Genomic DNA, 26,711 nt, shown 5'->3' with positions numbered 1-26,711 from the left:
GGGCAACAAATTTCTCTCCGGTAAGTAATTCTAAGCAGTTCCTGCTCCCAGGCTTAATCTCTCCTTTATCTCCAAAGCCCTCACTCCAGAAGCCTTGTATTTTTCCACTGTCACATACAGAAACAGGTAAGACTCACTGCCTCTTCTAGAAACAGTACCCAAGCATCCTAACTCACCTAGCTTTGACCATAGCTAAATGGTGAAAATGAGGCACAGATCTGAGGTTCAGAGAGACTGAACCTTAATCTTAATCTTCACTCTGCCCTTTTACCAGGTAAAATCGTGCATGCTGGACACCTGTTTCTCATCTGTAAAACAATAGTATGTTACCTCCCAGAGCTCTGTAATAATTGAAAGAAAGGACCAATGAACGGCAAATGATCTGCACTCAACAAATATTCGATTTCTCCTCTAATTCCCCTCAAAAATAGAATCCAAGATTGCTATCATTTTCCTCCAGGCCTGATGCTTTTGAGTTCAGAGGCAAGGAAAAGATTTGTCCCAGATGTTCGGCAAAGGTTCAGGAGCCCTGTCTCCTGTCATTCTTCAGGTGCCAGATTTCATCCTGTTCTCAGTAGGAGGAAAGGGGAAAAAGCCAGACTGAAGTGAAGATGCAAAGAGGGGGAGCGGATCCAAGTGTCCCTAGGCCTGTCAGTACCAGGTGATGATGACATGTGGCCTTCTGCAGGCAAGCCCAGCTTCAGGAAACCCACATGGGCAAACACCCAAACTCCCCGAAGTTGACCAACTTCAACTCAATTAATCGCATTATAAGAGGATTCCAGTGGCCTTGAATCCACGGATGCGTTTGTAGGAAGGAGTTCCGAAATCTCCACATGTCCCTACTACCACCGACTCAAACCCGATGGACAGTTTGGGGGTGCCTTCCCCGGATACTCACATCTCCCTTATGCAACTCCGGCGCGGCGATCTTCACGGGCTCTTTCCTCTTCTTTGGCTTGGGAAGCCCCAGCGGGAGACCGGCACCGCCAATCGGAGGGGGCAGATTGAGGCCAGGGCCTCGGGGCGAGGGCAACCCCAATCCCAGTCCCTCCCCAACTCCCGCCGCTTCAGCCGGGCTCACGCCTGGAGGTGGGGGGAAGCCTCCCAGGCCGAAGGGCAAGGGCGGAGGAGGCTGAAGCCTGGGGTCTCCGGTGGGTGGGGGAAGCAACAGCGGCGGGGGAAAGGCTGGGGCCAGCATCTGAGGGGGCGGAGGCAGCAAGGCCGGACCCTTGGGCGCAGGAAGAGAAGCGAACAAGCCACCTAAAGCGGGCCCAGATGTAGGGGCCACCGCCTCCTCTTCCTCTGGCTCGGGCTCAGCCTCATCCGGCTCGCTCTCATCGCTGCTGGCGTAAGCAACCAGCGACATGGCGCCTCCCGCGTTTGGGGCGCCCTTGCCAGCAGATGAGGCCTACTTGAGACCGGGGATGCCCGGAGGCCTAGTAGGCCCCGCCACCCGGCGGGGCAGGGAACCGAGAAGTCCGCCTGCTCCGTACTCTAGGGCTAGCCCCGGCAGAAACTCATGGCTATGGCTGATTTCCACCGAACAAGGCGTCCCTCTTCACTTAAGCTCCTAGTCCCGGGCAACTACACACAGCTAATGGCCGCCGAGTCACTCCGCCTCCTCCTTGCCTCACCAATACAGGAACTACAACTTCCAGAGAACACTTTGGGCACAGCCCGGTTCTTTGCCGCAGGGATCTCAGCGCAAGGCACGGCGGGAGTTGGAGTCCGAGGAAGGATTTAGGGGCGAGCAGAGGGAGACAGGGGAGAAACCCGCCTCTGACGCAGGGACACCTGGGGTGAGTAGTTTTTTTCGTCGCCTAACAATTCCGAGGTGACTACAAGCCCCACCGGTCACCACGGCAGTCACTGAGACGGATAGAAGAGCATTTCGGTACTTGAAGTTCCCAAGGGTAGCCCCTTGGCCACTAAGATTTCTGGGAGATATGGTGCTCTTAGAAATTGCAAGTGATGTCGGGAACGAAAGGGGGTCTGGGAAGCTGGCGGATTGGGGAAAATTGCTTAAAGGCAAAGTGATCTGTAAATGAACTGGTGAAGCTTCCCGGTCGGCTGGGGCTGGGAATTAGAATAAAACATCCTAAAAAGAGCAAGGGCCCAAGGGACCCGTACGAAATTGGGCTGCAAGCCAGAAAAAAGCCAGGCTGCAGGTCTAATAATAAGCATCTAAGAGTTGAAATAAATGTGACGTAAGAGGGAGGAGGTGATCTCCCTCACCAGGATCAGGGTGCACATCCAGGAACACACCTTACCCTGGAGCCTGGGGCCTGGCCTCCCTCTGCAGCAACCAGTGAGACAAAGATGGGCAAGGCTCTGACAACCCCGGCCAGGTACTTGAGGTTAATCCCTTCTCAGCTCAGTGGGGTAAAGGGCTACCGTTCTGAGGAATCACTTGAGTCCGTCCTACCTGGCTGTGCCTCCCACCTGTCCATTTGCAGGTGTCCTTTGCATTCCTTTACGTCTGTGAGTGCTGCCTCCTATGGCTTTGTATGTGACTTTCTTACATCTGTCTCTGTAAGTGCCCTTCCTTTCCATCCATGTTTATAGGAGTCCTTGTCCAGCCCATTTATGTCTGCTTGTGATGATCTGCTGTGCGCCAGTCCTTCCCTGTCCGCTTGTGATTTTGTATCCTTTTCTTGTTTACCCATCTCTGCCCCTTCCTGTCTGCCTGTGACTGAGTGCCCTCTGTTTGTCTGCCCTGTATGTGTGTGTCCTTTACATGCTAATCCATCTCTGTGTGGGCACCACCTCCCTGTTCCCAGATTGCAGAAAATTCTGTTGAGGGAAGCCAGAGAAAAGGCTGTTGAGGTTTTGGGAGGAGGCTGAAGAGAAAACTGGAAAGGTTAATGAGGAGGGACAATGATGACCACAATGCAGACAGACAGTCAAAGGTCCAAGCTTGAATCCTCTATCAGACGAGCCTGATATGGGGCCCCTCCTCCCCAACCTCTCCACCCTTCAGAGACAAACTGCATGCCGCCTTCTCCATGAAGGCTCCTTAGAGCAATCTGTGCTCAAACTTTAATGTGCATAAGCATCACTAGGAAAGCTTCTGAAAAATATAAATTCCTGAAATCTAGCCTAAGAGATTCCTATTCAACAGATGTGGGTGGGGCCTGGAAGCCTGGATCTGTAAGAAACTACTCAGTTAGTTGCAAACCAGGCACTGAAGACCACATTGAGAAACTAGACCATCAAGTCCTACCTCACAGCTAGTATGCCTTGCACAATGCTGATTTCTAAAATCTGCTTTCAAATCTAGGTTCCCCAACGTACTCTCTGGTGACTGTGCAGTCACTTCTCTTCTCTGAGTCTCACTTTCCTCCTTTGAAAAATGGATAAAGTAGGCCGGGTGTGGTGGCTCACGCTTGTAATCTCAGCACTTTGAGAGGCAGAGGCTGGTGGATCACGAGGTCAGGAGTTTGAGACCAGCCTGGCCAAGATGGTGAAACCCCATCTCTACTAAAAATACAAAAATTAGCATGGTGTGGTGGCGGGTGCCTGTAAGCTCAGCTACTCGGGAGGCTGAGGCAGGAGAATCCTTTGAACCCAGGAGGTGGAGGTTGCAGTGAGCTGAGATCATGCCACTGCACTCCAGCCCAGGCAACAGTGCAAGACTCCATCGGAAGGAAGGAAGGAAAGAAGGAAGGGAGGGAGGGAGGATAGAGTCGAAGGAAGGAAGGAAGGAAGGAAGGAAGGAAGGAAGGAAGGAAGGAAGGAAGGAAGGAAGGAAGGGATAAAGTCCACGCCTGTAATCCCAGCACTTTGGGAGGCTGAGATGGGCAGATCACCTGAGGTTGGGACTTCAAGCCCAGCCTGAGCAACATGGAGAAATCTCGTCTCTACTAAAAATACAAAAATTAGCAGGGTGCGGTGGCCGGCACCTGTAATCCCAGCTACTCAGGAGGCTGAGGCAGGAGAATTGCTTGAACCCGGGAGGCGGAGGTTGTGAAGAGCCAAGATCACGCCATTGCACTCCAGCCTTGGCAACAAGAGTGAAACTCCGTCTCAAAAAAAAAAAAAAAAAAAAAAAAAAAGGATAATAAAGTATTATGGAGCCCTGTCCTACTTCTGTGAGAAATGCCTGATACTAACACACAGTGAAATGACTTAGGACTAACAGAAATGATTGTCCTTGTTGTTTGTCAACACATCTTGCCAGCTTGCAGAGAAGCCCCTAAAGGACAGGGACCTGTCTCAAATGTTTTCTTTTTTCTTTTTTTTTTTTTTTTTTGGAGATAGAGCCTTGTACTGTCGTCCATGCTGGAATGCAGTGGCGCAAATTTGGCTCACCGCAACCTCCACCTCCCAGCTTCAAGCGATTCTTGTGCCTCAGCCTCCCAAGTAGCTGGGATTACAGGTGTGCACCACCATGCCCAGCTAATTTTTGTATTTTTTTAGTAGAGACGGGGTTTCACCATGTTGGCCAGGCTGTGTTTAACAAATGTTTTCTAAACAAGGATCCCCTTACTGTGAAAATTAATGATTCACCTTATTGGGTATAAATCCTCAAAAAGTGTTTTCAAGCAAGAAATTGATAATAGAAACTTCATGAAAGTGAAGGAAAGGGGATTTATTTATCCTTATGTACCCTTTTATACCTTTAGAAATTTGTAACTGGGCAAGGCCAGGTGCAGTGGCTCACGCCTGTAATCCCAGCACTTTGGGAGGCCGAGGTGGGCGGATCACCTGAGGTCAGGAGTTCCAGACCAGCCTGCCCAACATGGAGAAACCCTGTCTCTACTAAAAATACAAAAAGCTGGGCTTGGTGGCAGGCACCTGTAATCCCAGCTACTTGGGAGGCTGAGGCAGGAGAATCGCTTGAACCCGGGAGGTGGAGGTTTCAGTGAGCAGAGATCATGCCACTGCATTCCAGCCTGGGTGACAAGAGCAAAACTCCGTCTCAAAAAAAAAAAAAGAAAAGAAAAGAAAAAAAAGAAATTTTTAACTGCGTATGGTGGCTCACGCCTATAATTCCAGCACTTTAGGAGGCCAAGGTAGGAGAATCCCTTGAGTCTAAGAGTTGGAGACCAGGCGTGGTGAAACGTTGTCTCTACAAAAACAAACAAACAACAACAACAAAAAAAAAAAAAACAGAAAAAAAGCCGGGCATGGGCATGGTGGCACACACCTGTAGTCCCACCTCATTGGGGAGGGCTGAAACAGGAGGATCGCTTGAGCCTGGGAGGTTGAGGCTGCAGTGAGCTGAGATCACACCACTGCACTCCCGCCTGGGTGACAGAGCATGACCCTGTCTCAATAAAAATTTGAAAGAATAGAAATTTAGGCCAGGCGCGGTAGCTCATGCCTGTAATCCTAACACTTTGGGAGGCCAAGGCAGGTGGATTGCCTGAGCTCAGGAGTTCGAGACCAGCCTGGGCAACACGGTGAAACCCCGTCTCTACTAAAAATACAAAAAAGTTAGCTGGGCATGGTGGCGTGCACCTGTAGTCCCAGCTACTCGGGAGGCTAAGGCAGGAGAATTGCTTGAACGCGGGAGGCAGAGGCTGCAGTCAGCCAAGATGGTGCCACTGCACTCCAGCCTGGGCAACAGAGCAAGACTCCGTCTCAAAAAAAAAAAAAAAAGAATAGAAATTTGTAACTGGTACATCTATGACCCTTTTGAAAGTAATCATAATAAAAGTTTTCCAGTAAAAGAGAATGAGGGCCAGGCATGGTGGCTCACACCTGTAATCCCAGCACTTTGGGAGGCTGAGGCAGGCGGGTCACAAGGTCAAGAGATCGAGGCCAGCCTGGCCAACATGGTGAAACCCCATCTCTACTAAAAATACAAAATTAGCTGGGCGTAGTGGCACACACCTGTAGTCCCCGCTACTTGGGAGGCTGAAGCAGGAGAATCACTTGAATGCAGGAGGCAGAGGTTGCAGTGAGCCGAGATCGCGCCACTGCAGTCCAGCCTGGCAACAGAGAGAGACTCCATCTCAAAAAAAAAAAAAGAGAGAATGAAATGATCAAACATATTTGTTTCCCTCCTAAAACCCTACTGAAACATCAGTAAAGAGATTTTTTTGTAAAGGCATTAAAGATCATTTTGAAAAAACTTAAACCCACAATGATGGAGAGTTCAGAAGAGAAGACAACACAGTAACAACATTTTGGAAGGTGGAAAAGAGATGCACCATAGGTAATTGACTGGGCACATTCAAGAGAGCTGAGAACCAAGGTGGTCTTGAGGAATGCTGAGAATCAATGTTTAGAGTCTGATACCAGGGATTCCCCCTACAAACTCCCAACCACATCACCCTGATGGAAAGGTTTTTTTTTGTTTGTTTTTTTTAGACGGAATTTCGCTCTTGTTGCCCAGGCTGGAGTGCAATGGCGCGATCTCGGCTCACCACAACCTCCGCCTCCCGGGTTCAAGCAATTCTCCTGCCTCAGCCTCCCAAGTAGCTGGGATTACAGGCGTCCACCACCACGCCGGGCTAGTTTTTATATTTTTAGTAGAGACAGGGTTTTACCATGTTGGCCAGGCTGGTCTTGAACTCCTGACCTCAGGTGATCCGCCCGCCTCAGCCTGCCAAAGTGCTGGGATTACAGGCGTGAGCTACTGTGCCCGGCCTTATTTTTTATTTTTTGGAGACAGAGTCTCATTCTGTTGCCCAGTCTGGAGTACAGTGGCACAATCTCAGCTCACTGCAACCTCCGCCTCCTGTGTTCAAGCAATTCTGCCTCAGCCTCTCCAGTAGCTGGGATTACAGGCACACTCCACCACGCCCGGCTAATTTTTGTATTTTTAGTAGAGACGGGTTCACCAAGTTAGCCAGGCTGGTCTTGAACCCCTGACCTCAGCTAATCCTCCCAACCTCCACTTCCCAATGTGCTGGGATTACAGGCGTGAGCCACTGCACCCTGCTTGTATTTTTTTGTAGAAACATTTTTGCCATGTAGCCCAGGTCTTGAACTCCTGAGCTCAAGCAATCTGCCTGCTTCAGCCGCTCAAAGTGCTGAGATTACAGGCATGCGCCATAGCGCCTGGCCTCTTGATATAATCTTATTTTGGTTTCCATGTATACTTTGAATTTCAAAGATACCGAAAAAAAAAAAAAAAAGGCTGGAGGAAAAAAGCAAGGAGAGGGCAGGGAAGGATAAAATTTGGAGAAAAAAGCTTACAAACTGGAATGATGAAGTCAAAGCAGGATCAGGGTGTGTCAGGGTGACTGACAGGTCCCAGGGCTGAAGAGCAAACGACTCATGGATGAGCCTCCTTATCGTCCTGGCCAGCCACCGGTCATTGTCATCTTTAGAACTACTCCCATCCCCCAACACTCATCCAGGGCCTGGCACACACCTAACAATGCCCAAGGAATATATGTGAGAGTGAATAAATGAATGACCGGCTGAATGAGTGAAGCCCTGAGCCCATAGGCAATGTGGTGGCAGAAACAGTCTTCCAGTCCCCACCCTGCCATCTGTTCCTCTACAGAACCACAGCGTCCACCAGCCTGGCCAGAGCTGCTGCCCAGCATGTGGGGAGGCTACCTCTACCCTGAGAGGGAGGGCTCAATCTAATTATTAGTTGAGAAAAGAGGACTTGGCCCCCCCTCACCCACACACCTCCCTGAGTCCTCTCCTCCCCAGGCCTCTGTCCCCAGTGTCTCACCAGCAACACCCTTGCGGGAAAGGGCTGAAGAGTATGGCCAGGCATGCTCAGAGCCATGGCAAATCTGTTGGCCTGACTCTGGCCCCACATCACATTACTTTAATCTCCAGGGACCAAAGGAATGCAGACACACCTGGGGGCTGTGGCTGTACAGAATGGTGGGCTTCTCATCTAACCTATGGCACTCCTGTCTGTAGGCAGCAAAGTTACTTCCAGTACTGCTTGTCAGCAAACTCCTGCAAACAATATTGCTATGAATGGCCTTTTATCTTTTTCACTTTGCAAAGTGGAAAGAAAAATGGTGAGAGATCCTTACTCCTGAATAAGATGAAATGTGTACAGTATTATTTACTATTGCATTATTTGTGTTATCAAAATAAACAACCTAAATGCCCATCTGGTTAAATAATTTGTAATAGTTTTTTAACTATTACAGGGGACTGGTTAAATAACTTGTAATAGTTCCAGTCCTGGGATGCAAGTAAAATAACAATTTATGACACAGGAACATTGTAAACTATTACCATTAAAATGAATGGGGTGGCCAGGCACGGTGGCTCATGCCTGTAATCCCAGCAATTTGGGAGAGTGAGGTGGGTGGATCACAAGGTCAGGAGTTTGAGAGCAGCCTGACCAACAAAGTGAAACCCCATCTCTACTAAAAATACAAAAATGAGCCGGGCATGGTGGCGTGCACATGTAATTCCAGCTACTCAGGAGGCTGAGACAGGAGAATCGCTTGAACCTGGGAGGCGGAGGTTGCAGTGAGCAGAGACCGTGCCACTGCACTCCAGCCTGGGTGACAGAGTGAGACTCCGTCTCAAAAAAAAGAAAAAAGAATGGGGTATAAGGTGGATCTTCATGTACTAATATATTGCTGAGTAAAAAAGAGCAAAGTGTATACGGTGTGTCACAATTTGTGTAAAGGAAATAGATATCTCTGCATTTGCTTGAAAATTAGAAAGAATGTTACTGGAAGAATACACACAAAATTAGTAATATTTCTGCCTCTAAGGAGAAAACTGGGTTGTAAGGGAGAGGGTAACATGGAGATGACTTTCCGGTAAATCACTCCCTTTACCTCCTAAAGTTTGCATCATTGGCATGTATTACCTACACAAAACATTAAACCAGATTTTAAAGATGGTGGTCTGGAACGCATGCAGATCTTCAGGTGCTTTGACCTCTTCCTGCCCTACTAAGGTTTAAGATCTCTCCTTTGAGGGCCAAGGAGCCATTCATTGTCACCATAATTCTTGGAAAGAGCTGAAAAAAGAACCCAGGAATACAACTCCCCAGGAGCCTCCATAGTCCCTTCCCCATGCAGGTACACGTCACTCAGCCAGGACCGCTGCTGTCCTCCCTCTCCTGGCTTAGCAACTTCAGGCCCTTCCACCTCTGCACTGCTGCCAGATAAAGCTTCTAGAAGTTCACGTCTTCTCATGTCTTTCTCCTGGACAAATCCTTTTATGCCAATTAAATCTAACTCTGAGGGGTGTCTGACTCAGGCATTTTTTTTTTTTTTTAAGATGGGAGTCTTGCTCTGTTGCCCAGGCTGGAGTGCAGTGGCGCGATCTCAGCTCACTGCAACCTCTGCTTCCTGGGTTCAAGTGATTCTCCTGCCTCAGCCTCCTGAGTAGCTGGGATTACAGGCACCCACCACCACACCCGGCTAATTTTTTTAATATTTATTTATTTATTTATTTATTATTTTTTGAGACAGAGTCTCGCTCTGTCACCCAGACTGGAGTGCAGTGGCGCGATCTCAGCTCACTGCAAGCTCCGCCTCCTGGGTTCACGCCATTCTCCTGCCTCAGCCTCCCAAGTAGCTGGGACTACAGGTGCCTGCCACCACGCCCAGCTAATTTTTTTTGTATTTTTAGTAGAGACGGGGTTTCACCATGTTAGCCAGGATGGTCTCAATCTCCTGACCTCATGATCCGCCCGCCTTGGCCTCCCAAAGTGCTGGGATTACAGGCGTGAGCCACCACGCCCGGCCTATTTATTTATTTTTTGAGACAGAGTCTTGCTTTGTCGCTCAGGCTGGAGTGCAGTGGCGCAATCTCAGCTCACTGCAACTTCTGCTTCCTGGTTCAAGTGATTCTCCTGCCTCAGCCTTCTGAGTAGCTAGGATTACAGATGTGCGCCACCACACCCAGCTAATTTTTGTATTTTTAGTAGAGATGGGGTTTCACCATGTTGGTCAGGCTGGTCTCCAACTCCTGACCTCAGGCGATCCACCTGCCTCAGCCTCCCAAAGTGCTGGGATAACAGGCGTGAGCCACCGCACCCAGCCATATCTTTTCATTCTTCAAGTGACTCCAATGTGCAGCTCCAGTCAACAGCCACTGCCCTGGAACAAAGGTGTCCAATAGAACTTACTGCAGTGATGGAAATGTTCTGTATTTACACCATACTAGCCATATGAAGCCACTGAACACTTGCAATGTGGCCAGTACAACTAAGGAACTGAATATTTAACTGGATTTAATTTTAGTCAAATTAAACTTTTTTTTTTTTCTTTTTTTTGAGACAGAGTCTTGCTCCCAGGCTGGAGTGCAGTGTCATGATCTTGGCTCGTTGCAAACTCTGCCTCCCAGGCTCAAGTGATTATCATGCCTCAGCCTCCGAAGTATCTGGGACTACAGTTGTGCTCAACCACACCCAGCTAATTTTTGTATTTTTAGTAGACATGGGGTTTCACCATGTTGGCCAGGCTGGTCTTGAACTCCTGGCCTCAAGCGATCCACCCACTCTGGCTTCCCAAAGTGCTGGGATTACAGGTGTGAGCCACCACGCCCAGCCTTTAATTTAAATTTATTTTATTTTATTTATTTATTTTTTTTTTGAGACGGAGTCTTGCCCTCTGGCCCAGGCTGGAGTGCAGTGGCAGGATCTCGGCTCACTGCAACCTCCGCCTCCCGGGTTCAAGCGATTCTCCTGCCCCAACCTCCCGAGTAGCTGGGATTACAGGCACGCGCCTCCATGCCCAGCTAATTTTTGCATTTTTTTAGTAGAGATGGGGTTTCACCATGTTGGTCAGGCTGGTCTCAAACTTCTGACCTCATTATCCGCCCGCCTCGGCCTCCCAAAGTGCTGGGATTACAGGCGAGAGCCACCATGCCCGGCCTTAATTTAAATTTAAATGGCCACACATGTTGGCCAGTAGAGACTTAGAGAATAACTCTTATAATTTTCCCTTTTTCAAAAAAACAGAACCAGGCTGGGCACGGTGGCTCATGCCTGTAATCCCAGCACTTTGGGAGGCTGAGGGAGGTGGATCACCTGAGGTCAGGAGTTCGAGACCAGCCTGGCCAACATGGCCAAAACTCTGTCTCTACTAAAAATACAAAAATTAGCTGGGCATGGTGGTGCACAACTGTAATCCCAGCTACTCAGGAGGCTGAGGTGGGAGAATCGCTTAAACCCGGAAGGTGGAGGTTGCAGTGAGCTGAGATTGCGCCACTGCACTCTAGCCTGGGCAACAGAGTGAGACTCTATCTCAAAAAAAAAAAAAAAAAAGAAAAAAGACCATCTTTTAAAAAAAATAACATTTTAATTGTGTTGTATCTATATACAGAGGAGTTAGAAAATATAGGCATTTTAAAGAAAAATAGCTAATACTACAATACTAACAGCTAATAGCTAACACATGGTAACTAATAGTACCTACCATGTGCCAGGCACTGCTCCAAGCATTTTACATATATCATATATATTAATTGGTTTATCAACATCCCCCTTTACAGATGAGAAAACTGAGAAACAGAAAGGTTGAGTAACTTGCTGCAGGTCACACAGTTGGCAAGTGGTATAGCCGGGATTCAAACCTAAGTAAGCTGACTCCCAACTCCATCCTAAACACCCTTACCCACTGTGGTATTGCCAGCTTTGTCAGGGCATAATGCCAGTACCTCAGAAGCTTGCTGCGAAGGAATCCATTTTTTTTCAAACCAAATATTACACAAAATCTAATATAACAATAAATACAGTGATAACCAATTTTATTAAGCACTTATTATGTCCCAGGCTCTGTGCAAAGAACTTTATTTATTTCTTTATTGAGACCTAGTCTCACTCTCTCGTCCAGGCTGGAGTGCAGTGGCATGATCTCAGCTCACTGCAATCTCCGCCTCCTGGGTTCAAGCGATTCTCCCACCTCAGCCTTCTGAGAGCTGGGATTACAGGCGCTCGCCACCACACCCAGCTAATTTTTGTATTTTTTAGTAGAGATGAGGTTTCCCCATGTTGGCTAGGCTGGTCTCGAACTCCTGACTTCAGATGATCTGCCCACCTTCGCCTCCCAAAGAGCTGGGATTACAAGCATGAGCCACCTTGCCCTGGCCTAAAGAACTTCAATGCATTCATTCATTCAATCCTAATCACAACTCTGTTTTCTGGACATGAAACTGAGGCTCAGGGTAGTTAAGTGTCTTTCCTAAAGTTACACACAAAGGGTCCGTGGTGGTGGCAGTACTCAGACTGTTATCTCTACAGCCCATATTCTCATCCCACTCTGACTCCACACAGAATGCACAAAGGCAGGGCTGCTTTTTTATTTTGGGTGGCGTGGGTGGAAGTAGGCAATGGAGGCACAGTTTTCAAAGCCACTGGTCTAATCTAACCATTCTTCTCTCCTCCATTTTACAGAGCGTGTAACTTGGGCCAAGAAGTCGTTGATTTGAGTAGGTCACACAGTGTTGAGGGCCAAACCCCTCGACTCCGTTGGGAGTTAAAGGGAAGGAAGTAGACATTTCCCTTGAACCTACTAATAAGCAGGTGAGGTTTTGTATTCTCATTTTTCATAGTGGAAGAAAATTTTGTTTATAAATTCTAGTTAAGTCATTTACCCAAAGCCCTAAAGCCAGTAAACAGCAAGTAGGATTCAAACCCAAGTCCCTTAACATGCCAAACCAGCTTCTTTCCACTAGACCACCCCTTCCCCCATTACTGTAAACTCCATCTCTCCGCTGCTGTCAGCTCCTTCTTGATCTGTACAGAAATAAGTTTGCCACCATTTTGCCTGACCTCCTCCAGAGACTCGCTTCAGGATCCTAGAGCCAGATCTGCACCCCACAACCTTATCTGTTTTAGGGCCCCAAGTCCCTCAACTTCTGTCCTGACCTCCTTCCCCACATAAATGTAGAAGTGCGCACCAGCATCAACAGAATCATTTCACTGAGCCGTTTGTGAATTGGTTCCAACCTGGGCTGGGGGGTTGAGGGCTTGTGAGTCGTGTTGTTTTAGACCCTTACTACTCAAATGATGGTTTTAAGCAGCAGCAACAGCACCTTGGAGGGCGTTAGAAATGCACACACTCGGCCGGGCGCGGTGGCTCACGCCTGTAATCCCAGCACTTTGGGAGGCCAAGGCGGGCGGATCACAAGGTCAGGAGATCGAGACCATCCTGGCTAACACGGTGAAACCCCGTCTCTACTAAAAATACAAAAAAAAACAAAATTAGCTGGGTGTGGTAGCGGGCGCCTGTAGTCCCAGCTACTGGGGAGGCTGAGGCAGGAGAATGGCGTGAACCCATGAGGTGGAGCTTGCAGTGAGCCAAGATCGCGCCACTGCACTCCAGCCTGGGCGACAGAGCGAGACTCCGTCTCAAAAAAAAAAAGAAATGCACACACTCCGAACCTCCTGAATTAGAATCTACTTTTTGTTTTGCTTTGTTTTATTTTGTTTTGGAGACGGAGGTTCACTCTTGTTGCCCAGGCTGGAGTGCAATGGCGCGATCTCGGCTCACTGCAACCTCCACGTCCCGGGTTCAAGTGATTTTCTTGCCTCAGCCTCCCAAGTAGCTGGGATTACAGGTGCCTGCCACACACCCAGCTAATTTTAATTTTGTATTTTTAGTAGAGATGGGGTTTTACCATGTTGGCCAGGCTAGTCTTGAACTCCTGACCTCAGGTGATCCACCTGCCTTGGCCTCCCAAAGTGCTGGGATTACAGGCGTGAGCCACCGTGCTTGGCCTAGAATCTACACCCTTTTAAAAAGAGATTCCCAGGTGATTTGATTGCACATTAACGTCTGCAAAGCACTATGTTAGATGTGAATCCCAGGGGAAGCAGGCTTATGCCCGCCTGTGTAACTGGCCCTCTGCAGCTCTTGGCTTAGTTGTTAGGGGCAGCTTTGAGTTGGTTGATGATGTTACTGTAAGGAGCACTTGAATATTAAATTGCAACCAAGGCCTGGGAGATTACTGCAACAAAAGGAACCCTGGTCGTATTATTGCAACCAGCATCTGCATGGTGGACTGAATGAGGGGCCCAATAGATTTTGTTGCAACAAGAATTTAGAAGCCTATTTCCACTTCCAAACTGGCTATTATGATGCAACAAAGTGGAGAAATGGGAAGGGCTCTTGCTTTTTACTAAATTGAGTGTACCAAATTGGAAAATAGTTTAAAAGCGTGTTTGTTGGCTGGGCGCGGTTGCTCACGCCTATAATCCCAGCACTTTGGGAGGCCAAGGCAGGTGGATGACAAGGTCAGGAGTTTGAGACCAGCCTGACTAACATGGTGAAACCCCATCTCTACTAAAAATACAAAAATTAGCCTGGCGTGGTGACGCGTGCCTGTAATCCCAGCTACTCAGGAGGCTGGGGCAGGAGAATCACTTGATCCTGGGAGGCGGAGGTTGCAGTGAGCCGAGATGGCACCATTGTACTCTAGCCCAGGCAACAGAGCGAGACTCTGTCTCAAAAAAACAAAACAACAACAATTAAACAAACAAACCATGTTTGTTGCACTGAGACTGTGCATATTTATAATAACGACCTAGGCCGGGCACAGTGGCTCACGCCTGTAACCCCAGCACTTTGGGAGGCCCAGGTGGGCAGATCACGAGATCAGGAGGTCGAAACCAGGCTGACCAACATGGTGAAACCCCGTCTCTACTAAAAATACAAAAATTAGCCGGGCGTGGTGGCACACACCTGTAATCCCAGCTACTCAGGAGGCTGAGGCAGAAGAATCGCTTGAACCTGGGAGGCAGAGGTTGCAGTGAACCGAGATGGGCCACTGCACTCCAGCCTGGGCAACAGAGCGAGATTCTGTCTCAAACAGATAGATAGATAGAATAAAATAATGATCTAGATAGTTAAAGGTAACCTGTTCTGATGCTGGACTTATTCTTGAAACATCTTCAAGAACTTGTGACAAGATTATCTCCTAACAAAAAGATTTAGCATGATAGAATCTGGACTATTACACTGACTGCATTTCAAAATGGAATGCATTGTAAACACCAACTAGAACCTAGTTGTTCTGTTGCAACAAGTTTGAATTTGCTATGGAAACAAATTGACAAGCTTGTGGCTGAGGGCCTGCTTGACTGTTTTCTTGCAACAGGAACTTCCAGAATGCCCCTCTGTGCCAGCAGCCTGGTGTGCCTCTTATCACAAGGGGGAACTATGGTTGAGAGGCCACACTGTTATAAAGGCAAAAATAGTGAAACATATTGCCATGGACATAAGGACAGCCAAGTGTCATGCAGGACTCTGGGAACAACTGCAGGCATCCCCTAGTGACAAGCAGCCATTCTATGCCTCTGTTGTTAGTTACCAGGGCAGTCATGTTATCCCATCTTACAGCAGAGGAAACTGAGGCTTAGAGTTCAGGAGGTTGTCCAAATTCTCAGGACAGATGAACAGCAGGGTAGGATGTGGATTTGGAACTTTTGGCTACATCCTGGACTTCCTTGCAGGGAGACTCTGCATATGCTTTGAAATAGGATCAGGAAACGTGGGAAGAAAAACATGCATATTTTACCTATTCAAACCTAGCATATTTTGTTGCTAAATTTTAAGGACGTGTATATGCCGTAACATAAGATCCAAATATCTTATTTCTAAGGGAACATAGGTGTCTGGAATGTGGGCAAATACAGTGACAGCAAATCAAAGATGTAATTACAATAAAGTCTTATTTAGCTTAATGGAAGAGACTTGAGTTCAAGTTTTGGTTCTATCACTTCTTAGCATATAACCTAGGCCAAAATGTAGTCTCTCAGAATTTGGCAAAATTCTACTCATTTTTTTTTTTTTTTTTTTTTTTTTTTTTGAGACGGAGTCTTGCTCTGTCACCCAGGCTGGAGTGCAGTGGCGCGATCTCGGCTCACTGCAAGCTCCGCCTCCCGGGTTCACGCCATTCTCCTGCCTCAGCCTCTCCGAGTAGCTGGGACTACAGGCGCCCGCCACCACGCCCGGCTAATTTTTTGTATTTTTGGTAGAGACGGGGTTTCACCGTGGTCTCGATCTCCTGACCTCGTGATCCGCCCGCCTCGGCCTCCGAAAGTGCTGGGATTACAAGCGTGAGCCATCTACTCATTCTTTAATGCCCAGTTCAGTCACCACCTTTGTGAAGCTTTCCCAGACCCCCCTCCCCACCTCCTAAAAGAGGTAGCACCTGGCCCCTCGGTCTTCACAGTTTACTGAAGGGGTTGAGTTTATTGGCATTCTACTGTAACCCACTAGAACTGAACTCATCTTTGCGGGGTTAGCTAGCCGTTGAGTCCAAGTCTCCTTGGCAAGACAGTAGCTTAGAGAAACGAGATCGAATGCACCCAGAAGGTGGCCAATTTGTGCCTCAACTCCTTGGCCATCATCTCCTGGCTACCAAACTCAAGCCTTTCCTCCTTAGCAAAGGCGGACGTAGGTCTCAAATCCCCGACGTTTCCAGGGCCACCCCCCCATACGGTAAGCACGGCGAGGTCTAGAGAGGACCCCAGCGCGCGGAGCAGCACGGCGCCCACTCCTCTCGCCCTGGGCGCCTAGCACGCTGCCAAGAACCGCGGGTGCCCAGTAAATATTCGTGGATTGAGATGGAGCAGAGGGCCGGCGGAAACCGTGTATAGACGTCCACACTTAACTGCGCTGGGGCCGCGGTGGTGAGCGCTCCGCGGAGTCGGGGGAAGGGCGGGGGCCGCTCCGTCCAGCCGGGCGCCAGCTCCTCCCGGGCGGGCGGGCACCCGCCGAACGCGGGCACACAAAGCCTGCTCGGCGTGCTCGGCGATCGGCTCCTTATGCCTGTGGCGCCACGCGCCGTCAGGCGGCTCCAGGTTGGGCGTTGGGCCGTGGCAGGCCCTGGGCGTCAAGAAGCTGCACGCATCAAACCGCCGCGGGAGGGAGCGCGAGGCTGGGGGGCGGGGGGAGGAGGAGGAGTGGGTCCGGGAGGAGGGAGGAGGAGGAGGAGTGGGGACCGGGCGGGGGGTGGAGGAAGAGGCCTCGAGCAGAGGAGGGAGCAATTGAATTTCAAATACAAACAACTGCACGAGCGCGCACCCACCGCGCCGGAGCTTTGCCCCGATCCGCGCCCGCCCCGTCCGTGCGGCGCGCGGGCGGAGACGCCGTGGCCGCGCCGGAGCTCGGGCCGGGGGCCACCATCGAGGCGGGGGCCGCGCGAGGGCCGGAGCGGAGCGGCGCCGCCACCGCCGCACGCGCAAACTTGGGCTCGCGCTTCCCGGCCCGGCGCGGAGCCCGGGGCGCCCGGAGCCCCGCCATGTCGCGATCCAACCGGCAGAAGGAGTACAAATGCGGGGACCTGGTGTTCGCCAAGATGAAGGGCTACCCACACTGGCCGGCCCGGGTGAGCAGCGCGGCCCGCCGCCCCCTAACCCCCTGAGGGCTTGGGTTGCATAACACCGGGAAGGGCACGAGCGCTCCTCGCGGAGCGGGCAGAGGTGGGGGCAGGGACTTGTGGGTCTCCGGCTCTTTCCCTGTCGCTTCCAAGCCCACCCACCGGTTATATAATGGTGGAGGCGGGCGGGGGTGGGGGTAGACACCTGGCGGGCACGGCGTCCGCGCGTAGTGGCGTGTGCACGGCGTGGGGATCTGAGGGCGCCGGTCACTTCCCGGCCCCCAGCTCCGCGTGCTCAGTTCCGCCCCCAGCCCCCATACTCCCAGAGGTTTCGAGCGCGAAGTCTGGCTTTGGGCCAGTCGTGTTATTCCTTCCCCCGACCCCAGGCGCCGCCGCCACCCCCCTTAAGACCCCTTAGAGACCCCTAGTTTGTTCATGGATTGTCGCCCCCAATTCAAACTCTTCTCTTCCTGGATAAATGGTTAAGAAGAATCCCAACCCGGAGAGGGCTAGATGGAGGCGGAGTTCGCTTCTAGGAAACTTTGGTTTGGGGCATCTGTAAGAGGTCTAAAGTTGCGAAGGTCGAAGGATCGTTGGGGGCAGCGTAAAGGGATCTACCTGGCTTGGAAATTATCCGTCAGAACCCATCAGCCCTCAGCTCCACAGAAATATTCCTCCATATGCTGCCAACTCAAATTTAGGATTGAGGTGGCAGATTCCCTTGTGGTATTAGGAAGTCCAGTCCAGACTGCCTCTTAGTAGGGGTTGGGGGAGCCCAAGTTCCTTCCCCCGCTCAGATGTGAAGATCTTCCGCCAGAACGGCCCAGTCTCTGCCGTGTGGTTGATTCAGCCCGCCAATATGAGCCCCCCCACAACCCCAGCACCTGGCCAGGTGGTAGGGTGGGGCCCTGCAGCCAAGCCTTGTGTGCTCATCATGTTTCCCCTAAGGACTGAGACAGGTTAAGTAAGGAGGATGGGAGGTTGCCAGTTGCTGGAGGAAAGGAGTGGGGATGGGGGGGCAGTGCATTTGGCAACTTAAAGTTGGTGTAGAGGGGCCTTTGGTTTTGGGCGAGGGCATGACTCAGTATCCTAGAGTGTAGGACTCCTGTAGAGTGAAATCCAAGGGCAGAAGGACTGCATGGCTTTGGGGTGCTCTTCTCAGTGTAAGTCTATGTCTGTCTGGCCCAGGCTCATTCAGGGTATCAGGCCAACTTTGGGACCACTCAGAAAACTCAGAGACCCTTCCTCGCTCTGTACCCACTCCTCAGGAGTGTGCCTAATCCCACGTGCCTTGAGCTCCTGGTTCCCTGAAACTTTCAGATGGATCAAATGAGGACCAGCTTCTGCTAATGGGAGTGAAGTACAAAGAGAAGCGGGACTCTGCGTTAGAACTCTCCTGTACTTTACCCTGCACCCTTTGACCCAGCTGGCTTCTTGGCCCAGATGCCAAGGCCCTGGTGGGTAGGACAAGAACTGAACCCGGGTCTCTACTGTTCCTACCTCCTGAGGGTGGGACAAAGTCCAGAGGCTGGACTAAGCCCTGGGGAGGGGGTGTTAGCTGGAATGTGGGTTGCAGGGAACCCCTTCTGCATCCGGTAAGAGAGAAAAGGGGTAGGGACACAGAAGGACCCACACTGGCCCCTGTGAGGAAGACCTCAAGTTTCTGGTGGCCTTTGGAGTAAGGGCAGTCCCTAGGACTAGGGATCCCATCCATTTCCTCTCCACTTTGGGCCTCCAGGACAGAAGGGAAGGACAGGGGAGGCAGCGTTTCTTCCTCTGTTGAGGCCTGGACCTTTTAGATAAAGTTAGAACTGGGGTAGGGAGATCAGCCTGGATCTCAAAGAGAGAGGGCCCCACACTTTGCCTGTCTCTGGCTCTTAATTGTGATACTTGCAGGGAGGGCCACACCCAAGGCTGTTACCTCCCAGACACAGTCCCTTTGTACTCCAAAAGAACAGACCTTGAGTCTCCTCACCATTCCTTGGACCATGTCTTAGTCCGTAGAGAGGCAGAGCCTGAGGGGCCCTTCCTGAGATGGATGAGAAGAGGGAACCTCACTGACTCGCCCATCTCATAGGAAGCCCAAATCTTCAGCCATAAAGAAGGCCCATGTGTGGATTTTCCTTCCTCAGTCCCTGCTACTGGGGAGGGTGGGTGATTCTGGGTGAAACTAGAAGGGCCCAGTGCTTGAGAGAGAGCCCAGCCAGAGGGGCCACGTGATAGGCAGGACCTGCCTGGAAGGATGGTGTGACTCCATCTTAACCTTCTCCTTTCCCTCTTCCTCCTGCCTAACTTCTGGGGGATCTCCAAGTACTTAACAATTAACCTCCAAGACTTCAGGGATTTTCCCCCCTGGTCCATTTCTCCTTTTGCTGCTTCCTGTTTCACAATCCCAGAAAACCTGGGCAGCCAGGACCTCACCCGTCTTTCCTCCTGGTGCCCCTTCCCCCTGTACCTTCTCTTTTCTGCCTCTTGGGCTTGCCACACTTTCCTGGCCCCAACTGTCTCCTGCCCCAGATTTTCCGGTTCCTGGGTCAGGTTGGGCCTCAGCCCTGGGTGTGGTGGTCAGAACCCTGGCTGGCAGCCAGTGTGTGCTTAGCCTTCCCTGCTGCCTTCCTAAGTGCTGGGTCTGTTTTTAGTCTGAGGCTGGGGGAGAGGTGTTCAGTTGTCTTTCCCCACTCTACCTGAAAACTTCAGATTCCTCTTTGGACCTCAGAGGGTGTCTGTGGCTTGGGAGGCTGGTATTTCATGTGCTCAGGCCTGTCTGATGGAATCAGGCAAATGCAAGGCCTAAGAATAAGTAACTTGCCTGGATCTGGAATGGTTAAGAGATAGCTGAGTTCCCCTATTGCTGGCTAGTGGAGGGGGTACAGTGGGGTCCCCAGCACTATTTGGCCCCACTCTGACCCAGTTAGCCTTGACTCACTTGTTCTGAGTCACAGCCTGGATATAAAGGCACCGCCTGGAAGACAGATATCTGTATTGGGGTACAGGTCTCCCCTGAGACCTCATATCCTCTACGTCTAGGAATAACTGCCCTCCACTTCCAAATGTAAGAAAGGACATTTCCTTTGTAGCTTGAGGGATAGAGGTGTCACTGTAGAAGGGATTTCTCCTCTTTTGGGTGAAGGGTTAGAAATTCCATCAAGTGAGAAGAGCACACCTCCCCTGGTCCTTCCCCCACAACTGCCTACACTCTAGGTGAGGGAGCCAGGTGGGATGATGCTTTGGGGTGAGGTGCCTATCTGCTCAGGCCCCTGTCTTCCTCTCTCTTCCCTCTAGACCCATCCTTTATGTAGCTAGAAGTCAGCAGGGCTGGCATATCTGGTGTGCCTCATGCTATTTTTAATCCCATTCGTTCTTTTGTTTCTCCCCCACCGCTGGGGCTGGGCAGCTGGTGGCCTCCTGGGTCCCCTGCCACACCATTCAGCTATCTGCCTCTGAGTTTGCTTTCCATGGGAAGCTGGGGTGGCACAAGACGGTGGCCAGGTAGCCGCTTTGCAGTCTGTGCCTCTGCAAAGAACCTCATTTCTCCTTATTTCTGACCTTTCACCCATCCACCCCCTCTTATGAAGCCTCAGTTTCTCCTCTTCTATCACACACTTACTGTGGGCATCTTAATGCCCTGGCTCAGGTGTGGGCACTGAAAATGCAGAGCTCTAAGTTCCAGCCTTAGACCTTTCAGTCCCCACCCCCACCCCTGGTTCTGGGTGCACACAGATCCACAGAAGAAAGGCCTAGGAAAGGCGTTTGCTATTATTGTCCTATGCCTGTCTCCTGGGATCTCTAACCCCTGGTGGCGCTCGTTTTGTTTTTTGCTTCCCCCTGTTAAGAGGAGGATGGGAGCTAGCTGGTAACAGGACCCAGGCGTCCTGGCTGAGGACTGGCTCCTCTGTCCCTGCTCCAGGTCTGGCTTCCTGAGAAGGACGCCCCCCTCCGCCCGCACCCCCTGCAGCGGTAATCCAGCCCTAGCTGTGGTTTCCAGCACAGCCGGGGACCCAGGTGCCAGACTGCAGGCTTGGGGGTGGGGTGCGTGTTAGTGTCCCTTCCTCCCCAATCCGGAGAGAAGGCGGCCCGTGGGGGGGAGGGGTGGTCACATTCCTGGTTGCTGAGTGGCCCCGGGGGCGGGGTTGCGTTGTCATGGCGATGGGGATCGTGTTTGTGGGGGGAACTGCGTGCCTTTCCACCCCCTGCTCTCACACCCGGTGTCTCCTGGCTGTGGGAAGAGCCCAGTTTGTGCTGGGCCTTCCTGGGGGGAAGGGCTGGACCTCTGTCCCCAGAGGCCACGGGGCAAGCGGGGAGGTGCCCAAAAGCCTGAAGATTCCAAGTCTGGGGCAAGATGCCCCTCAGATTCATGCCCAGGGCCCCACCCCCTCTCCTGGGTGTGTCTCAGCGCATTCCCATCCACCCTCTCTCCCCAGGCCCCCAGTTGGGCCCTCTGTCCCTGTCTCTGTGTGTTAATCACTGCCTTGGCCTTTCTGTCTCTCCTGTTTGCGCCTGGGGCCCCAGTCATCATGGCCACCTGGCCTCTGTCCGGCGGGAAGCCTAGCTGCTGGGGCTGCTGCAAGTGCTGCTGGGAGTTGTAGTCCCCAACCGCCCCACCTTCACCCCCGACCCACCCCCGGCTCAGCTTGGCCTGGGCTTCCAGGCCTGATCTGGGAGAGGCTGGCGGGGCCACTGCCTCTGGATTTCCTGACGTGAGATTTCTGCACCTCTCACCTTCACCACAGCGCTCCTCACCACGGGCACACGTGGGGCAGGGGATTTAGTCAGGTGATCTAAGTCTGAGACCTGGCCCTCAACAACTTGCTATGTTATTTTGGGCAAATCACTTGTTTTCTGGGCTCAGTTTCCTCATCTGTAAAATGAGAGTTTGACTATGTGCCTTTCAGAGTTCCCTAGAAGCCTTTTGGCGGGTGTTGGATAGGCAGCCCTTTGACCTCACCCCTCCACTTCAGCCAGAGCAGCTTCCTTTTAGCCGTTTGGTAAATTCATTCAGTAAATAATTGTATACCTACTGTATGCTAAGCCCCGTGCTGCAGATAAAAGCAGAGCTGGTCTCTGACCTTGGGGCTGGTCTAGTCCAGATAGTGCACATAGATGTTAAACAATAATGTGAATCAGTGTAAGATTAGAACTGGGAAAGCACTGTAAAGGGGAAGTCTTAGGAAAGAGTTTTACCTAGGGAGTCAGCCAGGCCAGGAGTGATAGGGAAGCTTTCTGGAGGAAGTAATGGCGGAGCTGAAGCTAGAAGGATGATCAGGAGTGAGTGAGTATTAGAGACTGCAAGAACCATGGTCAGAGCAGAAAGGACAGTGTACTGGGAGAGGCTGATGAAAGCAGAGATGTGTAGGATGTACCACGTGCCAAGTTATGGTCATTTCATCCTCACAGCCCTATAGCTTTAGTACTATGACTGTCTCCCTTTTACAGATGAGGAAACTGAGGCAGAGAGATGTTCAGTAAGTTGCCCAAAGTCATACAAGTGGGGGCAGAGTTGGGATTCAGATCTTGCCATTGTGCAGAAGAGGTGAACAGGTGGGCCCTAGAGTCCTTAAAAGGTATTGAAGGGTTTTGAAGCAAGGGGACGAAATCCTTGGACCAACATTCCCAAAGGCCCACTCTGGCTGCATTGTGGAGAATAGATTGTGGAGAATGGAGAAGGTGATGGCAAAGTCAGGGGGCTTTGTGGCCAGACATGTTGGGAGGCAGAATGGGTGCTGTCTGGCAGGTAAAGGAGAGGGAAGGATTCCTGGGTTTCTGTTGGGCTTTCATGTCTGACTTCATTTGAGTAAAGTGTCACTGCTAAAAATGGCCCAAAAGCCATCTTGCTGACTATCCTGGGTCCCTGTCAGTCTGATTTTATATAAATGTGCCTTGGAAGTCAGCCCCCCTGCCTCAGGCTCAAAACCTCAGGACTCTAGCAAACCTCACCCCCTCATCTCACCCCAGATTGACGAGATGCCTGAGGCTGCCGTGAAATCAACAGCCAACAAATACCAAGTCTTTTTTTTCGGGACCCACGAGACGTGAGTGGAGGCCAGAGGGGTATAGGTCGGGAGGGCCCCGGGAGGACTACTTTGGGGAAGGCGAGGTGGTGTTGGTGCCCCTTTCATGTCGGGCTGTGCAGCTCAGGGGCAGTGAGGGGCTTGAGAGCACAGTCTCCCATCTCTCACCAGGGCATTCCTGGGCCCCAAAGACCTCTTCCCTTACGAGGAATCCAAGGAGAAGTTTGGCAAGCCCAACAAGAGGAAAGGGTTCAGCGAGGGGCTGTGGGAGATCGAGAACAACCCTACTGTCAAGGCTTCTGGCTATCAGGTGAGCCACCGCCTGCCCCAGAGACCCCGTGGAAAGCAGATGTGGCCGTGGGCTCTGGCAGTCCCCGGCCTACAGATGATGCTTAGTCTTCAGAAACTCCAGGGCTTTCAGGGTAGGAGCTAATCCGGGTGGTGGGAAGGGGGCTTCCTGCAAGAGGGGATAGGGTTGGGCTGTGCGGTGTAGTTGTGGTTAGGGACAACTGTGAGACAGCGGTCTGGGGGGCAAGAACAGGATGGAGGCGGTAAGTGGGGACAGGCCTTTGTTGGGCTCAGTGTGAGATTAGGACACGGCCTTAACTCTTTCCACAAAGGCTTCCAGGAGGAGGTGCTTGTGAGCCGGGCAGGACGAGGCGGGAGGGTGGGGGGCGGGGGTTGGCGGGGAAAGGGTCCTAGCTCCCTTTGGGAGAAGTTGACCCGAGGTTTTGCCTCCTGCTCCAGCCCTCCCCCCTCCTGCACAGAGCCCTGCCTGCCCGGCCAGTGGGTTTACCCCGGGGCTAATCCGACAGAGGTGGGTCTCAAATCACTCGTGAGACTGGGCACCTGGGTGGGGGTGGGGGAGAGGCGGGAAAAGGAAGGAGTGAGTGGCCGAGGGAGGGTCTGGGGAGGGGGCCCAGCATGGCAGCGACTGGTGCCACTCAGCCTGTGCTGTCTCTGCTGCAGTCCTCCCAGAAAAAGAGCTGTGTGGAAGAGCCTGAACCCGAGCCCGAAGCCACAGAGGGTGACGGTGATAAGAAGGGGAATGCAGAGGGCAGCAGTGACGAGGAAGGGAAGCTGGTCATTGATGAGCCAGCCAAGGAGAAGAACGAGAAAGGAGCGCTGAAGAGGAGAGGAGGGGACTTGCTGGAGGTAACTGCTGCCTGCCCAGGGCCTGGGCCCCCCTCAACATTCCCCATGGGGTATCCCACAGGAGCAGGGCTTTGCCTCAGGGGTGCCCAGTCTGAGAGGTCGATCTAGCCCCTAGTCTTGGGGAGTCCCCAGCTGACAAGATGGGACACAGAAGGCATTTCAGCTAGTAGGGTTGGGGAAGGACTGTGGGTGTCAGCCTGGGAAGGAGCCCCGGAGGAGAGGAGTGGGTGGCTGCTGGCCTCCCTCTCCAGCCTCAGCCCACTTCCTCTGTCGATCCTGCCTAGGACTCTCCTAAACGTCCCAAGGAGGCAGAAAACCCTGAAGGAGAGGAGAAGGAGGCAGCCACCTTGGAGGGTGAGAGGCCCCTTCCTATGGAGGTGGAAAAGAATAGCACCCCCTCTGAGCCCAGCTCTGGCCGGGGGCCTCCCCAAGAGGAAGAAGAAGAGGAGGATGAAGAGGAAGAGGCTACCAAGGAAGATGCTGAGGCGCCAGGCATCAGAGATCATGAGAGGTGAGTGAGCCCCCTGACCCCTTCGCAGCTGGACTAGGGGGGCTGGCCACTCTCGGAGAGGAGGATGAAAAGGGCCTGCAGTGGTCAGCCTCTCGGGAGGCGGGGTGGGCTCTCCTAGGAGACCAGCACTGGCTGGGGCAAGGCCACACCATTAACCCTTCTCCCCTCCAACCCTCCCTCACAGCCTGTAGCCACCAATGTTTCAAGAGGAGCCCCCACCCTGTTCCTGCTGCTGTCTGGGTGCTACTGGGGAAACTGGCCATGGCCTGCAAACTGGGAACCCCTTTCCCACCCCAACCTGCTCTCCTCTTCCACTCACTTTTCCCACTCCAAGCCCAGCCCATGGAGATTGACCTGGATGGGGCAGGCCACCTGGCTCTCACCTCTAGGTCCCCATACTCCTATGATCTGAGTCAGAGCCATGTCTTCTCCCTGGAATGAGATGAGGCCATTGTGTTCCTTCCACTTGGAGCTATTTTCCAGGCTTCTGCTGGGGCCTGGGACAACTGCTCCCACCTCCTGACACCCTTCTCCTACTCTCCTAGGCATTCTGGACCTCCGGGTTGGGATCAGGGGTAGGAATGGAAAGGATGGAGCATAAACAACAGGGTGGGCTTGTGGGCCTGAGAGGGGCAATCCTCAAATGGGGGGTGGGGGCAGCCAGGAGGGCAGCCTCCTCCTGAACTCCTGTCCCCTGCTACACCTATTATCCCAGCTGCCTAGATTCAGGGGAAGTGGGACAGCTTGTAGGGGAGGGGCTCCTTTACATAAATCCTTGATGATTGACAACACCCATTTTTCCTTTTGCCAACCCCAAGAGTTTTGGGAGTTGTAGTTAATCATCAAGAGACTTTGGGGCTCCCAAGTTGTTTGGGCCAAGGACCTGAGACCTGAAGGGTTGACTTTACCCATTTGGGTGGGAGTGTTGAGCATCTGTCCCTCTTTAGATCTCTGAAGCCAGAAATAGGATGCTTGGGAAGACCCCTAGCTGTCCGTTTTCTTCTCTGCACAGTGCTCAAGGCCAGCTTATAGTCATATATATCACCCAGACATAAAGGAAAAGACACATTTTTTAGGAAATGTTTTTAATAAAAGAAAATTACAAAAAAAAATTTTAAAGACCCCTAACCCTTTGTGTGCTCCCCATTCTGCTCCTTCCCCATCGTTGCCCCCATTTCTGAGGTGCACTGGGAGGCTCCCCTTCTATTTGGGGCTTGATGACTTTCTTGTTGTAGCTGGGGCTTTGATGTTCCTTCCAATGTCATTTCTCATCCACATACCCTGACCTGGCCCCCTCAGTGTTGTCACCATATCTGATTTGTAACCCACTGAGAGGACAGAGAGAAATAAGTGCCCTCTCCCACCCTCTTCCTACTGGTCTCTCTATGCCTCTCTACAGTCTCGTCTCTTTTACCCTGGCCCCTCTCCCTTGGGCTCTGATGAAAAATTGCTGACTGTAGCTTTGGAAGTTTAGCTCTGAGAACCGTAGATGATTTCAGTTCTAGGAAAATAAAACCCGTTGATTACTATATTGGATTCTGACTGATTCTTTGGGGGTGTATTGGTTAACTGAAGACAGAAAGTGGGGTAACGGAATGCAAATGACTTCCAGGTCATCTCAGATTGAGGTAGAGGGTGTCAGCCTCCTCCATTCTTAGGCATTTGAAATCCAAACTTCTTGTGGGCAGAGTCGTAAAATAAACCACACCATTCATTCTACTCCTGCCCAGCCACTGTTTAACGCACCTGGGAGAGTTTTTTTTAAAAAAGGGTTTACACAAGAAGTGGGGTGTGGGAGGATGCCAGTATCGGCC

The 26,711-nt window shown here is 51.6% G+C and overlaps 2 protein-coding genes across 5 annotated transcripts in view; one reads left to right on the top strand and one right to left on the bottom strand.

Moving 5' to 3' along the window:
• The window catches only part of PRCC (proline rich mitotic checkpoint control factor), a 36,432-nt gene extending 32,406 nt beyond the window's left edge, over nucleotides 1-4,026 (bottom strand). For both annotated transcript variants that reach the window (XM_063624874.1, XM_063624875.1), the window contains exon 1: nucleotides 902-4,026. In XM_063624874.1, coding sequence (XP_063480944.1) covers nucleotides 902-1,369 — 468 coding nt within the window. In that variant the 5' untranslated portion in view covers nucleotides 1,370-4,026. The remainder of the gene's footprint in view (nucleotides 1-901) is intronic.
• Nucleotides 4,027-16,217: 12,191 nt separating this feature from the next.
• On the top strand, nucleotides 16,218-26,426 carry HDGF (heparin binding growth factor). 3 transcript variants are annotated; one of them, XM_063624891.1, is made up of 6 exons: nucleotides 16,218-16,343; nucleotides 23,176-23,252; nucleotides 23,403-23,541; nucleotides 24,201-24,386; nucleotides 24,671-24,897; nucleotides 25,082-26,426. In XM_063624891.1, the coding sequence occupies exons 2-6, from the start codon at nucleotides 23,185-23,187 to the stop codon at nucleotides 25,086-25,088; spliced, it is 627 nt and encodes a 208-aa protein (XP_063480961.1). In that variant the 5' UTR covers nucleotides 16,218-16,343; nucleotides 23,176-23,184; the 3' UTR covers nucleotides 25,089-26,426. The 3 variants fall into 3 exon arrangements, with proteins under 3 accessions (XP_063480961.1, XP_063480959.1, XP_063480960.1); XM_063624889.1 differs by lacking the exon at nucleotides 16,218-16,343 and adding an exon at nucleotides 16,844-17,232 and having other exon boundaries at nucleotides 24,180-24,386; XM_063624890.1 differs by lacking the exon at nucleotides 16,218-16,343 and adding an exon at nucleotides 16,846-17,232.
• Nucleotides 26,427-26,711: the final 285 nt, after the last annotated feature.

The sequence above is a fragment of the Symphalangus syndactylus genome, chromosome 12, assembly GCF_028878055.3.
Source record: "Symphalangus syndactylus isolate Jambi chromosome 12, NHGRI_mSymSyn1-v2.1_pri, whole genome shotgun sequence".
NCBI lineage: Eukaryota > Metazoa > Chordata > Mammalia > Primates > Hylobatidae > Symphalangus > Symphalangus syndactylus.
The sequence above is the reverse complement of the archived record's forward strand: the minus strand, read 5'-3'. Positions and strand labels throughout refer to the sequence as shown.

Excerpts from the sequence above, each read along its gene's own strand:
- HDGF (XM_063624889.1), top strand. The coding sequence starts at position 17,146 with ATGTCGCGATCCAACCGGCAGAAGGAGTACAAATGCGGGGACCTGGTG. Across the intron at positions 23,253-23,402 it reads TTTTTCGGGACCCACGAGAC|GGCATTCCTGGGCCCCAAAG; the intron begins GTGAGTGGAGGC and ends ATCTCTCACCAG. Across the intron at positions 24,387-24,670 it reads GAGGAGGGGACTTGCTGGAG|GACTCTCCTAAACGTCCCAA; the intron begins GTAACTGCTGCC and ends GATCCTGCCTAG.